At 42.8% G+C, this 16,875-nt stretch overlaps 1 protein-coding gene across 1 annotated transcript in view; it reads left to right on the top strand.

Annotated features, from left to right (window-relative positions):
• The window catches only part of MYDGF (myeloid derived growth factor), a 42,439-nt gene extending 26,081 nt beyond the window's left edge, over positions 1-16,358 (top strand). The window contains exons 2-6 of the mRNA XM_040322543.1: positions 2,473-2,523; positions 4,731-4,792; positions 4,893-4,974; positions 5,086-5,140; positions 15,760-16,358. Of these exons, the coding sequence (XP_040178477.1) occupies positions 2,473-2,523; positions 4,731-4,792; positions 4,893-4,974; positions 5,086-5,140; positions 15,760-15,839 (330 nt within the window). The 3' untranslated portion in view covers positions 15,840-16,358. The remainder of the gene's footprint in view (positions 1-2,472; positions 2,524-4,730; positions 4,793-4,892; positions 4,975-5,085; positions 5,141-15,759) is intronic.
• Positions 16,359-16,875: the final 517 nt, after the last annotated feature.

Here is a 16,875-nt window from a genome sequence, read left to right as displayed (position 1 = left end):
GGGGGGATTTAGTACACATGTGTTTACCAATCCCCCAGCACAATGGATATAGGCAGCAACTGCTGCTATATCCACTGACCGCTAAACATTGTAACCGCGAGTGTTACAATGTATCAGACTGTAATTTTCTCAATGAATGGAATCGATACAGATTTCTCATTCATTCAAGTAAAGTGCTACAGAGAAAGGGACTGTCTCAGAAATAGAGATATGGGGGTCTGTTTAGACCTCTGATATCTCACCAAAGACCCCACCCGCCCAAAATAATAATAATAAAAAAGTAAGAATTAAAAACCACAAACCTAGTAAGACTCCCCAGGTCCACCCGCACTCACCCCTTCACGGTGACGCACCACCCCTACCCTGCACTTACCCCTTCACGGCTTCCTCCACTTCTCCTCCCAGCCAACCCTATCCATCCTGATTGGCCAGGAGGAGAAGTTGCAAGACAATAGTGAATATTTGTTATTGTCACAAGTGGGTGGGTTCGGGGTGCAATGCTCTGTGCCCCAAGCCCAACCTTTTTCAAGCCAAAAAAAACTCATGCAAACATCTGAGTCCGGCACACTGTAGGGGGGGTGATGCCCCCTAATGGACAAGCCGCTTCTTGTAAGACCCCTTTCACATGGAGCGTACTCCTGTCAAGCAGATTTGCCTGCTCAGCAGGGGATCTGTCTGCTGATCCCCGCTGAACAGGCGAATGACAGGTCCACGACCGCTCCACTGATACAGAGCGGACATGGACACGGTTTGCTGTTCTCTGTAGGGCGGTCGGATGGAAACGGACCGTCTGTCCAGTTCACACATGTCCATTTACATGAGCCTCTCCATGGAAAAAACACAAACATAAATAGGACTGCTTGTATGGGGATGCATGAAACGCCTGTCCATTCCTGTGCGGGTAAACATGGCCCTCTGTGGTCGTACACTTTGGTATGCCACACGTGAATGATGCTTTAGTAGCAATTTAGCAGGTATTTTGTAAGTTATGTTGTGTTTATGTGTAATATTAATGATTTTAGTGTGTTTTTTTTTTTTGCGAAAATTTTGTTTTGATAAACCTTTGCGCAAATATCTTGCTGCCTTAAAAATCAGTAGAACCTTCTTTTTATTCTACTGGCCATATGCTTTCAGAAAATGCTGTAAGTGAAAGGAAAACCTCCAGATTTTCTAAAACTTTTGCGGAAGTCCGATTTTTACTATTTCTCAAAAAGGCGCAATTTTAAATTTACAAATATTTGTTATTTATTACCTCCAATACAGGTTAAGCTTTTATATTTAGTAGGGATTTAGCAGGCATTTAGTAAAATTAGCTGTGTTTTTATCTAATGATGGTTTTAGTGTATTTTTTGTGAATATATTGGTTTGATAAACATTTGCGCAAATACCACGGTCATGTGCTTTCAGAAAATTATATGGTTTGGGGGGGTCTTTGACAAACTGTAAAAACTAGAAGTAAAAAATAAAAAGCAATGGAAAATTAGCAAAAATGGTCTTGCCACCTGAGTCTACCAAATGGAGCACAGGGCCTGGCAGCAAAAGGGTTAAGTAACTTATTGTATTTCTTCAGTTTTGCTAAAGGAATCTTTTTGAAACTTACATATTTTCTTTAGTTCACAAAAATGTTCTTAATCTTTTTTTTTTTTTTTTTTTTTTTTTTTTAGGTCTCCTGCATTAATGCGTTAGTGCGTTAATAAAGTGCCTAATGCCGCGTACACACAACCGTTTTTCATGACGTGAAAAAGGCAATTTTTTTAATTGGTCATTAAAAACGATCGTGTGTAGGCTCCAGAGCATTTTTCTTGACGTGAAAAATGGCCATTAAAAATTTAGCACATGCTCTAATTTTTCTCATAGTTTTTCACGTTGTGAAAAATGGTTGTGTGTGTGTGCAGGCTTTAACGACGGGGAAAAAAAACGTGCATGCTCAGAAGCAAGTTATGACACGGGAGCACTCGTTCTGGTAAAACTAGCATTTGTAATGGAGATAGCACATTCGTCACGCTGTAACAGACTGAAAAGCGCGAATCGTCTCTCACCAAACTTTTACTAACACGAAATCGGCAAAAGCAGCCCAAAGGGTGGCGACATCCGAATGGAACTTCCCCTTTATAGTGCCGTCGTACGTGTTGTACGTCACCACGCTTTGCTCGAGCATTTTTTTTTTCACGATCATGTGTAGGCAAGGCAGGCTTGACAAAAATCACGTCGAGAAAAACTGTTTTTCCCATGACATGAAAAATGGTCGTGTGTACGCGGCTTTAGACTTTGTTTACATTTCACTGTATATCCTAAACGGGAAACTATAATTTTTGTCTTTTGATTTGAAAAAATAAAAATGTAAATTTAAGTACGGTATTACTCTCCTTGGTTTTGGCTCCACTGTATAAGTGTGTGTCTTTTTTTTTTTTCTGAGCATGTACTGTGTAAAATTTATCTGACCAGCTTCTTTTTTTTTTTTTTTTTCCCTAGGGAGGCCTTTCATGCAAATTTACTTATGCTGCTCAGGGAGGAACTAATGAGGTATGAATTCTGATTGTATTGAATTTCTGATTGTATTGAATGTAATGTAAAGTGATTTCATATGTATATTATGGTCGTAAACATATTTAAAATATTTTTTTGTTTTAGGTAATCTGCTTTTGAGCCATCAGATGGACGGTGGAGATTTAGGCTTATTTTACATTTCCAGTCTGTTTGCTTTTTTTTTTTTTTTGTAAAGTCTGTTTTACAGAATTCATAAACTCAAGCTAAAATCTTCACACAGTGGCTCATCCCGTATTGGATGGATTAGTCAAAAGTTTGTCGGACAAAGGGTTATTTGTAACATTCAAGGAACACAGACAATGCAGTACTTTATGGCATGCAAGAGAATTGCTTGGTTCAATTGTGCACTCCTATAAATCTGGTGTCCCCCCGTTTCTAATTGTCAATTTTTGTACTCTGTAAACCAAACAATTTTTTTTTTTATCAATTTTACGTAATTAAACAAAGAATTGCATCAGTAACAATCATAGTTTTGCATATACCCAAATCTGCAATTCCACAATGGAGATGTATATAAGGTACATACATAAGGTATATACAGTACTTGTTTTCCTCGTGTAGAATGCCAGATGTATAGGTATGCACAATTGCACCAAAAACATATAGGGAAATCGAAGAAGGAAAAGGATCTGGGGGTCCTTGTAGATCAAACTCACAAGCTTGGAATTGCATGCTATTGCTAACCAGTGCTGTGGAGACGGAGATTTTGGGTACCTGGAGTCAGAGTCGGCAAACAATGCCTAAATTTAGATTGGAATTAAAAAAGCAAGTTTAAATGTCCCAATTCACAAAAAGTTATAATTAATGACTTCTCTACTGTAAGAATAAAGACCAATGCATGCAGTGCCTCACGTAACCGCAAAACGAACACGTTAAGTGACCGTGAAGAAGCATGCTTTTCATGTGCTTCACTATATGGCACGCAACGCACAATTAGGAGCGGCAATACTTATACTTTCCATAGTGTTGTGTTCTGCTGTTACAGGGAACGCAGCGTCCATGGGTAACCTAGCCTCTCACTGATAAGAGATTAAGTAAATATGTTTTTGCAGGACTAGAGACACTTGTATAAGTGAAGGGAATGGAGGGTCAATAGTTCAAGACTGAAGCTGTAAACCATTGGAAAAACTGCTGTTATTCAGCTAACGCTCTAAAAACTCCTGTGGTAATGACATGTATGTTGCCTTTCTTTCCTTCAAGGAATGTATAAAATACATTCGCATTTTAATACAGAGGAGTCGGAAGTACAAAAATCTGAGGAGTCGGAACATTTATCTACCGTCTCCACAGCCCTGTTGCTAACACTTTACAAAACTCTGGTTCGGCCACATCTTGAGTATGCCATTTTAGTTTTTGTCAACAATCCAAGTAGAATGTGCTTGAACTGGAGACAGTCCAGAGAAGGACTAACAATCTAATCCATCTAAATCTGCTAGTGCATCAAACACTTCCTTATATCCAGATTCTCATTGCTGCTGTCCAAGTGTGTCTTGTTGCTTCTCCAGAGGGGAGGCAGGAAGTATGTTGTTGACGGGATCATCAGGTGAAAATATAGGGGGGGGGGGTTAAAAGAAGAAAGCTAATGCAGCCACCACATTTTAAGGATTGTAAAGCTGCAAAATATTAAAAAAAAAAGTGGGTAGTGGAGGCTCTGCTATTTGACAATATAATGACAGGTGTGGTGCTTAACTCAGCTCTTCACCCTGTGTTTTCTGGACATTTATTTCAATTTGAATAAATCTTTGACTCCAAGGAACATCAGTGTGTGGTCATCCAATTTTTATGTCTGACATTTCACAGTGTGAGCCATGTCCGCACTTGATTGTTTGGAGCTGAATGATGGTTTGGGGTTTAACCGTAAGTTATGCCAAAGTCAAGGCTCATTACATTGCCTGGGCCTTGGATATAAGAGTTTCAAAAGCATCAACGGGATTCATTTTAAGCCTAACGTAGGCATTTACTGTTCCCAGTACTGTTACTATAAAATGTGTCACACCTGTGCATTCCTGTGCGGGTAAACATGGCCCTCCGTGGTCGTACATCAGGTTCTGTTTAACATGAATATTTATGGATGCAAATCTTGGTAATCATACTAGGCTGAATCAACATGGACCTGTATTTTTAAGCATAATCTCTTAAATGTATTTTATACAGACTGCGTGTAATTTTTTTTCATCCAATAGAAATGGCAGATGACCATTGAGATGAATGAGGATAGACAATATTTTTCCTGCTCAGTATGGAGGTAAGAGAATACTTATTGAATACTCTTATGCCAGCTAGATTAGCGGTGTATACTACAAGTACATTTTGCCTTTCACAACTGCTGTGGTTGTTTTTTTCAGGCCTATGGGAACATCCTATTTATTTTTCCTCAAATTCAAAGCAGAAGTAACAGGAGGAAAAATAGAGTTCTGTGAAGCTTATGTAAGTATGACCTAAAAAAAACTTATTGAGTAATGCAGTCAAATGTAGAAATGTTTTATTTTTTTGGCTACGATACGCTTTAGTTAATATGCACGTCTATCTTATTTTCAGTCTCAGGAAAACAAACCATTAAAGAAATCTGAATATGAAGTAACTGATACTGCAGGTGAGATCTGTATTTATTTAACATTATTTTTTTTAATAATGGAAAACACCAGTTTTGTCTTCTAGCCTTTTATGGGAAATTCTTCTTTTAGACAGTTGTTCCTGGAACAAGGGTCACAATTAAATTTTCCCTCCACTCTTGTCCTGGGCACAACTTTAAGGGTGCATTCACACCTGCGAATGCACCTGCATCCTAATTGCATGTGAAAACCCCAATGGGGTTCAGCTGCCTAAGTGAGCCCCATTGAAAGTGGTGGAATACTGCACGCTCCCTTTGCTAATCACGGCCACTCGCATATAAGCCCTCATGCAGCAATCACATGCGAATGATTAAAACAAATATTCAGAGGCAACCCCATTGAAAGTAATGGGAAGCTGCCAGCTCCCGCAGCGAGCTAATTATGCCCACTTGCAAGTAATTGCCTATGCAGTGATCACATTTGAGTGATCAGCCCTGGATGCAGACTGGCTGCTGAGGTTCCCACATGTAATGGAGTGTGGGTGCATTCGCAAGTGGGACTGCACATTAAAAGTTTGTATTCCTCTCAGTTTCTGTTGTGGTAACAATAGTCATCAGTACAAATAGTGGTGAATTTCCCCAAAAGGGAAACGGAGAAAAAAAAAAACTTGACAAAGTTTCCCACTTCGTTTAAAACTACAAAATACAGTTTTTTGCCTAGAGTTACTCACTGATTTTCCCAGAAGTCTACACTAAGATACAAGTCAGATTTCAGGCATCCCCTGCAACTAAAATGTCATTGTAGTGAGATACTCCCAATAAAAACACGTCTAAAGGGATGCAGGGCCAGCAGCTTTCCTCATTGGTGCCCTGCAGCTGCTGAAGCTGATTTATAATTCTGAAACCACTCCCATTAGACTCACTATCCTACATGGACACTGAGGAACACACAGGGATTTCTTCAGAATAACAAATGTAGGAATGAATTTGCATCAAAGGTTTGTAAAATCCTTGCAATGTACATAGATCACCCAGAGGGGATTTTTTTTTTTTCTCAACAAAAGTTGCGCTTTAAAGCATAAGTTCGCATTTTATATTTCACAAGACACAAACCTAATCGGGGTGTAACCTGTAACCTTTTACTGCTGAAGCAGCCCCCCTTCTTTACTTTGTGCAGCCCAACTGCATAATAAGTAAAAAAAAACGTGGTTTCAAGTAGGCCTTAGTGAAGTGATCTGAAACCAGACAAATCTTTGCAAAATTGTTGATTTTCTTTACCGTTTGCATACAGATTTTTCCACTCTGTACAGAAATAATTAATTAAAGTATATACGCCGGCGTAAGTCCGAATGAGCGCTGTCGTATATTTAAGCGTATTTTGGAAACCAGATACGCTTAAATTTGGCCAAGATACGACCAACGTAAGTTTCCTACGCCGTTGTATCTTATGTGCATATTTACGCTGGCTGCTAGGGGCGTGTACGTGGATTTACGCATCGAATATGTATTTGCTCATTTGAGCAAGATACGCCGATTCACGAACGTACGTACACCCGTCGCAGTAAGCTACGCCGTTTACGAAAGACATATGCCGGCGTAAAGATAAACCACCAAAAAGATGGGCAGCCCATGCAAGGTATGGATGACGGAACAGCCGTCGTATTTTACGTTGTTTGCGTACGTGAATGGGGCTGGGCGTAGGTTACGTTCACGTCGAAAGCATTGAGCCGACGTCGTTTCGTAGGGAGTATTTGCAACGTGATTCTGAGCATGCGCCGTACGAACGGCCCTCATTTACATGGGGTCACGGTTAATTTAAATGTAGCCTGCCCACTTGTAACAGGAGTGACTTTTGGGCACAGATTGAGCCAGGAGATGGGGTAGCAAGTGAATCATAATTCATGTATTACATGAGATCATTAATAATAATAATAATAATCATGTTTGCAGGATGTCTTGAGATATCACAAGTTGTTGGCTTATTCAATGTGGGGACACATTCTGTTGAAAGGTGTTAATTGCATCTACTCCTAGACATTTCATTGTCCATTGTGTAAAGGTGTGATTACCTGTCTGTCTGAGACAGAACGTCTGTCTAAAGATGTGGATTGAAGGGAACTCATTGTGTGATGATATTTTGTGTGAATTCTATTGATAAAAATATGTTAATGAAGCCCCATGGTGTGAAGGGGGTGGAGATTTCAGTGTCCCTTTGATTACGGTCACCTGCTTGTAACTGCATAAAAAGCTGAGAAGAAACCATTAAAGCATTCTTGCATTGGAAACCAGAAAGCACAGAGCTGTGTCTCGTCTTATCCTGGGAATGGGATGGATCGGGTCCTGTTGGTTGGAGTGTCGATAAGCTGTCTTGGATGGGATGGAAGGTCGTAAACGGTGGTGACCGTTACAATTGGTGGCTAGCAGTGGGATAATTCCATCGCTTAAAGGACAGCTACAAGGACTACTGGAGAACCATGGCAGACCAGCCAGCAACCATAAGAAGATGGACGTGATCACAGAACTTGTCCAAATGGATGGAGCGGAAAGACCCAACTTAACGGAAAGGCCCAGCGTAACAGACAGGACCCCCCCGGAGGAGGCAAGTTTTTTGATCGGGCTGTTAAACTAAGACTGGCACACTATGGTCCTAACCCTCCACCGGAGATCATAGACCGAGTTATAGCTGCTGTGGACGCAAATTGGCTACAGCAAAGAGGTTCTGCAGCAGCAGAAGTCACAGCAGCACCAACTGAAAGGAGAAAGATACATGTTGCTGCTTTTAAGAACTTCATTGAAACTGAAGGGGAGATTGATGGGTACCTTGCTGATTTTGAACGGCAATGAGCCCTACCCCGGGTGCCCACAGAGGAATGGGTTACCATTTTGTCTGGGAAATTGTCCGGCCGGGCCAGTGAGAAGCGTTCAGGGCCATCCCAGACAAGGATATTATGAACTATGGACTGGTAAAAGAAGCACTTTTGGCCAGGTATGCCGTCACACCGGAGGCGGTTCTGAGAGACGAGCAAGCAGACTGGAGACTCGTATACCGAGTGGGCATGCCGCCTACACCGCACAGCATCCCACTGGGTCGATGGATGCCAAGCAGAATCCGGGGAAGAGGTGCTGCAGGTGTTCCTGCTGGAGCACTTCTTTGACAAACTGTCCCGGGAAATCGGAGAATGGATCCGGGACAGAAACCCTTTCTCCTTGTCTGAAGCAGCTCGCCTGGCGGACGAATACACAGACGCCCGCAAACTGGACAACTCTGTGGTCAAGACCACAGCTCGGGTGGATTATCGATCAGCGGCACCCCCGCCGGCTATTGCCTACAAACCCCAGTCGGACCATCCTACAACACCATCTCCAGCGGCCACTTATCCAAAGAAGCCTAGGTTCAACTCCCAGGACTACTCACAGCCCATCAGGTGTTTTGGGTGTAAACAGCTAGGACACAGAAAGCTAGACTGTCCATTGAATCCACCCAGGCAGTTAGTCATGGAGACAGCCAGAAAGGGGGAACCCCCACACATCCATGCCTGCGGCCCACTGCGTTGAGGAGGAAGAACATTGGGGCGTTCTGCACGAGGCAGATCCGATACAAGCAGCTAACCAGGACAACAGGCAGCAACACAGGCAGACTGTCTGGGTCAATGGAAAGGTAGCCAATGGGCTACGTGATACTGGGGCCACGATGACCCTGCTACAGAAGAACCTCATCCCAGGGAGCCAGCACACCGGAGACACCGTAGCCGTAAGAGTAGCGGGAGGCACCATCTTCCGGCTACCCGTTGCCCGGGTTCACCTGGATTGGGGAGTTGGTTCGGGACATGTGAATGTGGGGGTGATGAAGGATTTGCCAGCAGATGTACTACTGGGGAATGATTTGGCCCCCCTTGTTTCTGCGTACGCCTCGATGTGTCCCGCTGAAGCCCACACAGTTGACTACCTGTGCCCCAACCCGCGTTGCTGAAACCAACTCGCTTGCTGCTGAGACCCGGGTAAGACTACCTTCCCCGACATGTACTGTAGATCCGGCACAATATCACAGTCTAAAATGGGAATGTGACAAGTTGGCCAGTGAGAAATCAGAGATGCAACGACACTACGTCATGTATTATGAGATGTCCCGTGGCTTGAACATTGAAATGCACAAACAGGCTGAAATTGTCAAAAGATTAAATGGGATTTGCATCCAGGTGGTGCCTTATCTGTCCCAAGAGCATCAGCAACAGGTTTTGAGAGCCATTGAGAGAGCAAAGCAAGTGACTGTTCCAGAACTGAATTCCATTATTCACCATAACCATCAGCTACCGACCTGGTAAGCCAAATGGCAATGCTGATGGTTTATCCCGACAAACAGACGTCATCCCAGCCTCCTAGTTCCGGACATCCCCAAGTTGACCCGAAAAGGATCAAGCCGGGTCTGCCGGAGTGTTCCACAAGGAGGGAGCCATGTAACAGGAGTGACTTTTGGGCACAGATTGAGCCAGGAGATGGGGTGGCAAGTGAATCATAATTCATGTATTACATGAGATGGGGCATTAATAATAATAATGCATGTTTGCAGGATGTCTTGAGATATCACAAGTTGTTGGCTTATTCAATGTGGGGACACATTCTGTTGAAAGGTGTTAATTGCATCTACTCCTAGACATTTCATTGTGTAAAGGTGTGATTACCTGTCTGTCGGAGACAGAACGTCTGTCTAAAGATGTGGATTGAAGGGAGCTCATTGTGTGATGATATTTTGTGTGAATTCTATTGATAAAAGTATGTGATTGAAGCCCCATGGTGTGAAGATTTCAGTGTCCCTTTGATTACGGTCACCTGCTTGTAACTGCATAAAAAGCTGAGAAAAAAACATTAAAGCATTCTTGCATTGGAAACCAGAAAGCACAGAGCTGTGTCTCGTCTTATTCTGGGAATGGGATGGATCGGGTCCTGTTGGTTGGAGTGTCGATAAGCTGTCTTGGATGGGATGGAAGGTCGTAAACGGTGGTGACCGTTACACCACTACATGCCTACTTTGAATTAGGCGGGGTTACGCCGGCCCATTTGCGCTACGCCGACGTAACTTACGGAGCAAGTGCTTTGTGAATACTGTACTTGCCTCTTTATGAGATGCGCTACGCCGGCTTAAACATACGCCGCTCTACCTCGGCAGTCTTACCCATGATTGCGGTTTGGAGTAATGAACCAGGCTGGGAGTTTTTAAAAGCCTCGGGAATCTTTTGCAGGTGTTTAGAGTTAATTAGTTGATTCAGATGATTGGTTAAGAGCTCGTTTAGAGAACCTTTTCATGATATGCTAATTTTTTGAGATAGGAATTTGGGGTTTTCATGAGCTGTATGCCAAAATCATCAATATTAAAACAATAAAAAGGCTTGAACTACTTCAGCTGTGTGTAATGAATCTAAAATATATGAAAGTCTAATGTTTATCAGTACATTACAGAAAATAATGAACTTTATCACAATATGCTAATTTTTTGAGAATGACCTGTATATAAGTAGCCCCTCTGGGTACAGGGAGGTCGGAGTTCTTCATGTATATTGTGACCAGAGGTGGATCTGATATATTCCTTTGGAAAATATTGGTGAACTGTATAAAAGGTGCACACCCACTCAGATTAAATTGGTTTGAAAAATGGGGTTCTATGTCCTCCAGTCAGATTTTCGCATCAATCAGGTAGCTGCCTCATGTGGAGTGAAGAGGACTCAAAAGCCCGGCAAGCCAGGTTGAACCAAACGCTGTTGAGCCCCCGAGGATCCACCTCTAGGGCAACAGAGGCTATTGACTCAGGGGATGAGGGAATAAGTACTCTTCCATTTCTCAGGCACTTGGACGAGGGAGATGATAGCCGAGTGTCCAGGGTAAGGCTATCGCTGGAGGAGGTAGATGATCTCTTAAGAGCAATCTGCAAAGCTCTAGAGATCCAGGAGGAAAAGGTGAAATTTTCGGTACATGACAAGATGTATCAAGGATTGGATGAAACCAAACGCACTGTTTCTGTCCACAGGGTCCTCTCTGACGCATTTAAAAAGAGTGGAATGACCCATAGAGAGGTCCTTTCTTTTCCAAAAACCTCAAAAGAAGGTTTTCCTTTGAAGAGAAGGAGACAGAAGTTTGGAACAAAAAAAAACAGAGTGGATGCCGCGTTCTTGCAAGTATCCTGACGCATGGACCTAGCGTTTGAAGATATGGGGGTACTAAAAGACGCAATGGATAAGAGGGCGGATTCCCTTCTGAAAAAAAAAAAAAACGTTGGATTCCACATCTTCTAGTCTCAAACCTGCTATGGCTTCCACAGTTGTAGCCTGGAATGTTGGATCGAAAAGCTTAAGGGTCATGTAGAGGCATGTACATCATGGAAAGACTTGCTGGAATCCCATCCACTGATGCTGAAAGCAGTAAAATATATGACTGATGCTTCAGCAGAATCAGTAAAGATGTCGTCGAGATCTTCAGTACTGGTGAACTTGGCTAGGCGTGCTATTTGGCTGACGACTTGGACTGGTGATACAGCATCCAAGATAAAGTTATGTGGACTGCCATTCTTGGGCGACCTACTGTTTGGTACAGTTCTTGAGGTGGTACTGGAGAGAACAGCCAACAAGAAGGCATTTCCTTCCAACAAGAAACAGCCACTCAAAAATAACTTTCTTGCTGTTTAACAGCCCCACAAAAATAGAGACCAGGACCAGCCCCCTAAATACAATCACCCAGGGGTACAGTTTGGGCATAGATGTGTTCGCCCATTCCTGGCATTACCAGCTTAGTTAAGCTTCCCCCCCCCCCTACCTTCCAGCTAAAACTGGTCCACTGGTCCTCGGGAAGTTCAGGAAAACACAAATCTGATCCTGGTCACTCCCTTCTGGCCAAAGAGGCCCTGGTTCGAGGCTCTGCTAAATCTAGCATGCGGCTCATATGTGAAACGAGCCTACAAGTTTTCCCCAGTTGGGATTTATCCATTGTGTTGCAGGGTCTCATGGAAGATCCTTTTGAACCCCTGCAGGAAGCATCCTTAAAATATTTAGTTCTCTATTTTAGTGGCCATCACTTCAGCCAGAAAGATCAGTGAGCTTCAGGCCTTGGTGGTCACGGAACCCTGTTTGACGGGTTTGTTCGGATCGGGTGATCCTCGGGTGATCCTTTGGACAGATACAGTGTTTTCTACCTAAGGTTGCCACACCTTTTCACCAATGGTATTTCTCCTCAGCTTTAGCTAATCCAGGAGAGGACATTTTCCATACACTGGATGTAAGGAGATGCCTGCTAAAGTACCTAACAGTTACCAAAACATTAAGGAAATCCAATGCCAGTTACCAAAACATTAAGGAAATCCAATGCTCTCTTCATAATCTTCTCGCGATCCCGCAAAGGGAAAAAAGCTTGATGAGCACCCTAGTTAGGTGGCTTAAATGGGCAATCGTAGAAGCCTACAAAGCTAAGGGCGAAGAACACCCCCCCCCCCATTCAGGTATTGTTAACCACTCTACTAGATCAACAGCAGTTTCCTGGGCCGAAAGGACTGGTGCCATGCCTGAACAAGGCTGGTCCAACTTCTCTAGGTTCCTCAGGCACTATAGTTTGGACCTGCTGTCCTCCGCAGATCAAGCATTCGGCAGAAAGGTGCTGCAGGCAGTAGTCCCACCCTAGGGTAAGTTTCTCTGTTATCCTCTCCAAGGCTGCCCTGAAAGGTGATTTGAGAAAAACTTAGACTTACCGATGACTGTATTTCCAAGAAACTTTCAGGACAGCCTTTACTACGCTCCCTGTTGACGTGTCTTTCATGGTTGTTTGGTGGTTTACTATGCTTTATTTTCCACACAATAACTGAGGCCATGGTGGAAGAGGAGGTTTTAAAAAGGCTGGATGTGCCATAAACCTGAGGAGACTCTTTACTGTGTTACAGTTGGTAGACCCTGTTTCTGATACTCGAATTGTAGTGTCACTAGATACCCACAAGGCCTTTTATCCTATTGAATGGCCCTACTTGTGGGCAGTCCTTCGGCCCTAAATTTATAGCTTGGGCGAAGTTGCTGTACACTAAACTGTTGGCACAGCTGGGGGTAAACAACACTGTGACAGAGGCCTTCGAAATGGCTCGGGGCACTCGGCAGGGGTGTCCACTGTCACCCCTGTTGTTTGCTCTGGCTATAGAGCCATTGGCAGTCCAGTTGAGGGAGGATGCAGAAGTGAAGGGTTGTTGGATAAACTCTAAGGAAGAGAAGACCCCCTTATATGCCGATGATATGCTCTTACAGTGTATACCTGGCAGAGGCAGATGGTTCCATGAATACAGCATTAACTAGAATCACAAATTTTGGAAGGTACTCTGGTTTTAAAGTCAATTGGGATAAATCTGTGATTTTTCCCTATCGGTTCTGAATATGCCCAGAGTCTCCCAGGTAAGGTCCCATTTAAAATAGTTTCCGGACCTAGGGGTGGAGGTGCAGCTGCCAGCGAAGGTATATATTAAAAATAACTTGAGCTCTCTGATGGTGCACCTGAAGATTAACTTGCAGACCTGGTTCAAGATGCCTCTTGGGTTGTATTAAAATATTTAAGATCTGCTTGCCTAGATTTCTGTATGTATTGTGGCATGCTCTGACCTACGTCCCCAAAAAATTATTCCTGGAAATCGATACAATCTTATCCTCTTTCCTTTGGGGCAATAAGCCACCACGGTTAGCCCTGGATACTTTGTTTTTACCGGTCCATAGTGGTGGACTGTCTTTGCCAAATCTACAGTGCTACTACTTGGCAGCACAGTTGTCACATATCCACTGGTGGTTTTTCCCCAAGATGGAAGTGGCTTCGGTAGAGACTCAGGCGGCCCTGATGCATTCGTTTTAGGCACTCACTAATGTGATATACAGGAATGACGCATACCCGCCTCAAGGTGCAGAGATCGTTTAAACTTTCCTACAAGATTTTTCACATATGTAACAAACGAACGGGGGGGTAGCCCGCTGACTTCCTCCCCTAACGCATCATTGTGGTCCAACCCTCAACTCACAGAAATCTGTAAAATCCCTGATGGAGCATGCTGGGCTCAGTATGGTCTCAAGCATGTGTATCAATTGTTCAGGAACCAAACTTTCAGGACCTTCAAATTGAATATAAATGTCCCGATACTTATTTTTATAGATCTCTCCAGCTGCATCATGCTGTAGCAGCTCAATTTGGTCTAACTTCCTGCATTGAGTATATTACACTCCGAAGCGGCTTCATAAGATGGGTAGCGTGGAGATAGGTGATTTTTATACATTTTTTTCACATGGTATGGCTTTGTCCGCGGGTGGGGGTTCTGGTCAAATATGTCATTCCTGGAGGAGAAACTGGCTCTCCCGAACATATGTACTTCGGCCAGATGGATACTAGGTGACTTTGGGGATGAGGAATTATCAAAATCCAAAAAGACTCTCTTGAGAATACTTTTCTTCCATGCTAAGAAAGCTCTGAAATGGAAGGATGATAGGCCTCCATCACTTCACTGCTGTATTGACCTGGTTAATGGAGCCCTCCCAAAATATAAGCTGACTTACATTTCCAGAGGTTGTCCAAAAAAATTAACAAAATATGGGCTGGATGGATCAAATCAGTGTCAGGGGAGATAGAGGTGTGAGGTGGACTGGACAGGCCCTAGAGCAGGGGTGTCAAACTGGCGGCCCTCCAGATGTTGCAAAACTACAAGTCCCATGAGGCATTGCAAGGCTAAGAGCCGGTTCACACAGGGGCGGCACGACTTCGGGGGCGACTTGGCCAGGCGACCTGAAAACGACTTCCAAGGCGATTTGCAAAATGACTTCTGTATAGAAGTCAATGCAAATCGCCCCGAGTCGCCCCCGAAGTAGTACAAGAACCTTTTTCTAAGTCGGAGCGACTCGCGTCGCTCCTATTAGAACGGTTCTATTCACTACAATGGGACGCGACTTGTCAGGCGGCTGTGTCGCCTGACGAGTCGCGCCAGTGTGAACCGGGTCTAACAGTTACAAGCATGACTCTCACAGGCAGAGGCATGATGGGACTTGTAGTTTCGGAACAGCTGGAGGGCCGCCAGTTTGACACCCCTGCCCTAGAGGGATTCTGGACCTCTTCATTAGGAAATACACTAAGGTGTCAGAGGGAAGATGAGCATACAGATTGGCCTCCAAATGTGGAAAACCTGTGTCACAATGTTCTTGGGTTCCCCCCTTGTGTTTTTTTTTCTGTTCTTTTACATATTCCTCCTTTTACATACATGTACATAGGGCCAACTTCCCCCATCTCCAGGGAAATGCCCCTAAGCACGGATGATTATTCAATATGCGTACTATCCACATGTTTCTGCTCCCGTACATACTGGTTACTGTTTTCGACATCCGAGGGTTAATCTATGTAACGAACTTGCTTTGTACAATGTAAACCTATTTTTTGAAAAATGAATAAAATCTACCCTTTTAAAACAACAAAAAAAAAAGTCTGGATGTGTTTCCTAGTCTAAGTTGTTTAATTTTTTTATTTATTTTTTCTTCGGGGGGGGTCATATGTAAATTTAACCATTCCATATTTAGCCGTTGTTTCTTTGAAACCCCGTGGAATATATCAGCATTAGATAGTAAAAAACTATTTTTTCTCCCAGCCTGCATAATTGTTTGTCCTTTCTTTCTTTTTAGTATCTGACAGACCTGGTTCCTTTTCTGCATCTTTATTCAAATTATTACTCGTGGCAAAGAGTGACCGGGAAGAACTGTGAAGCAAACAGCGCGATTCTGAAATAAGAATTATAATAAACATTATAAATAAGCAGGTGGCTTTTTAGATGGACCTGGATTTACAAATCCAAGCAGTACATTCCTCTGATTGTTTCAGGGACTTCTTTTTGGATACAAGGACCCAGCTTTATCAGACCTGATGTATATTGTATTTGTATGGTAAATGGTGTTTTTTTATTTTATTTTTTACGCATCTATCTATGCCATTCATTTGTACTAAAATATACTTCCTGTAATAAGTATTCTACCCCTTGGAAGTTTGCAGAGATTTGTTTTTTTACTTTGGCATGAAAGCGTTGTATTTGTATTCACTGTAGAAAAAAAAATGACTTGTTCGATGACGACAAATGTAACCATTTCCAAGGGGGATAGAAGCTGTCTGGTAAAAAATACAACTTCTGAATGTATCCGTCTTGAATGAAACTGTCCTTTCTGGGGATATTATACAGTATGATCACTTGGGAGTTTGTGGGAATTAAAATTTTCTTTTTTTCACTAAAGCTGTAGTAAGTACCCGTTCTTCCTTCTTCTTTTTTTTTTTTTCTTTTTCTTTTTCTTTTTTTTTTTTTTTTTTTTTAAACATTTACAAATTAATCAGTAAATAATTTTTTGGGAGGATATGTATGCTATCTAACCCTTGATTAAACACACTATATGCAACAAGGTCCAATGCAGAGTGAAGAAAGGTTGCTACTTTGCCTTTAACCATTAGCCTACTGGCCACTTGGCGCTCTAACACTTTGAATGACAATTGCGTGGTCATGCTAAACTACCCAAATTCGATTTTTATCACACAAATCAAACTCTTTTGGTGGCATTTAATCGCTACTGCCATTTTTATTTTCCTAAAAAAAAACTGTTGATCAAACTTTGCAAACAGGTAACTTTTTTCTCCTTTATTGATGTACGCTGATGAGGCTGCACTGATGGGCTATGCTGATGGGCACTGATAGGCTGCACTAATTGGCGACACTTATTGGTGGAACTGGTGGGCATTGATAGGCAGCACTGATTTGT

The sequence above is a fragment of the Rana temporaria genome, chromosome 1 (genome assembly GCF_905171775.1).
Source record: "Rana temporaria chromosome 1, aRanTem1.1, whole genome shotgun sequence".
In the NCBI taxonomy this organism is placed as follows: Eukaryota; Metazoa; Chordata; class Amphibia; order Anura; family Ranidae; genus Rana; species Rana temporaria.
Note: the sequence above shows the minus strand (reverse complement) of the source record. Positions and strands in the feature narration are given on the sequence as shown.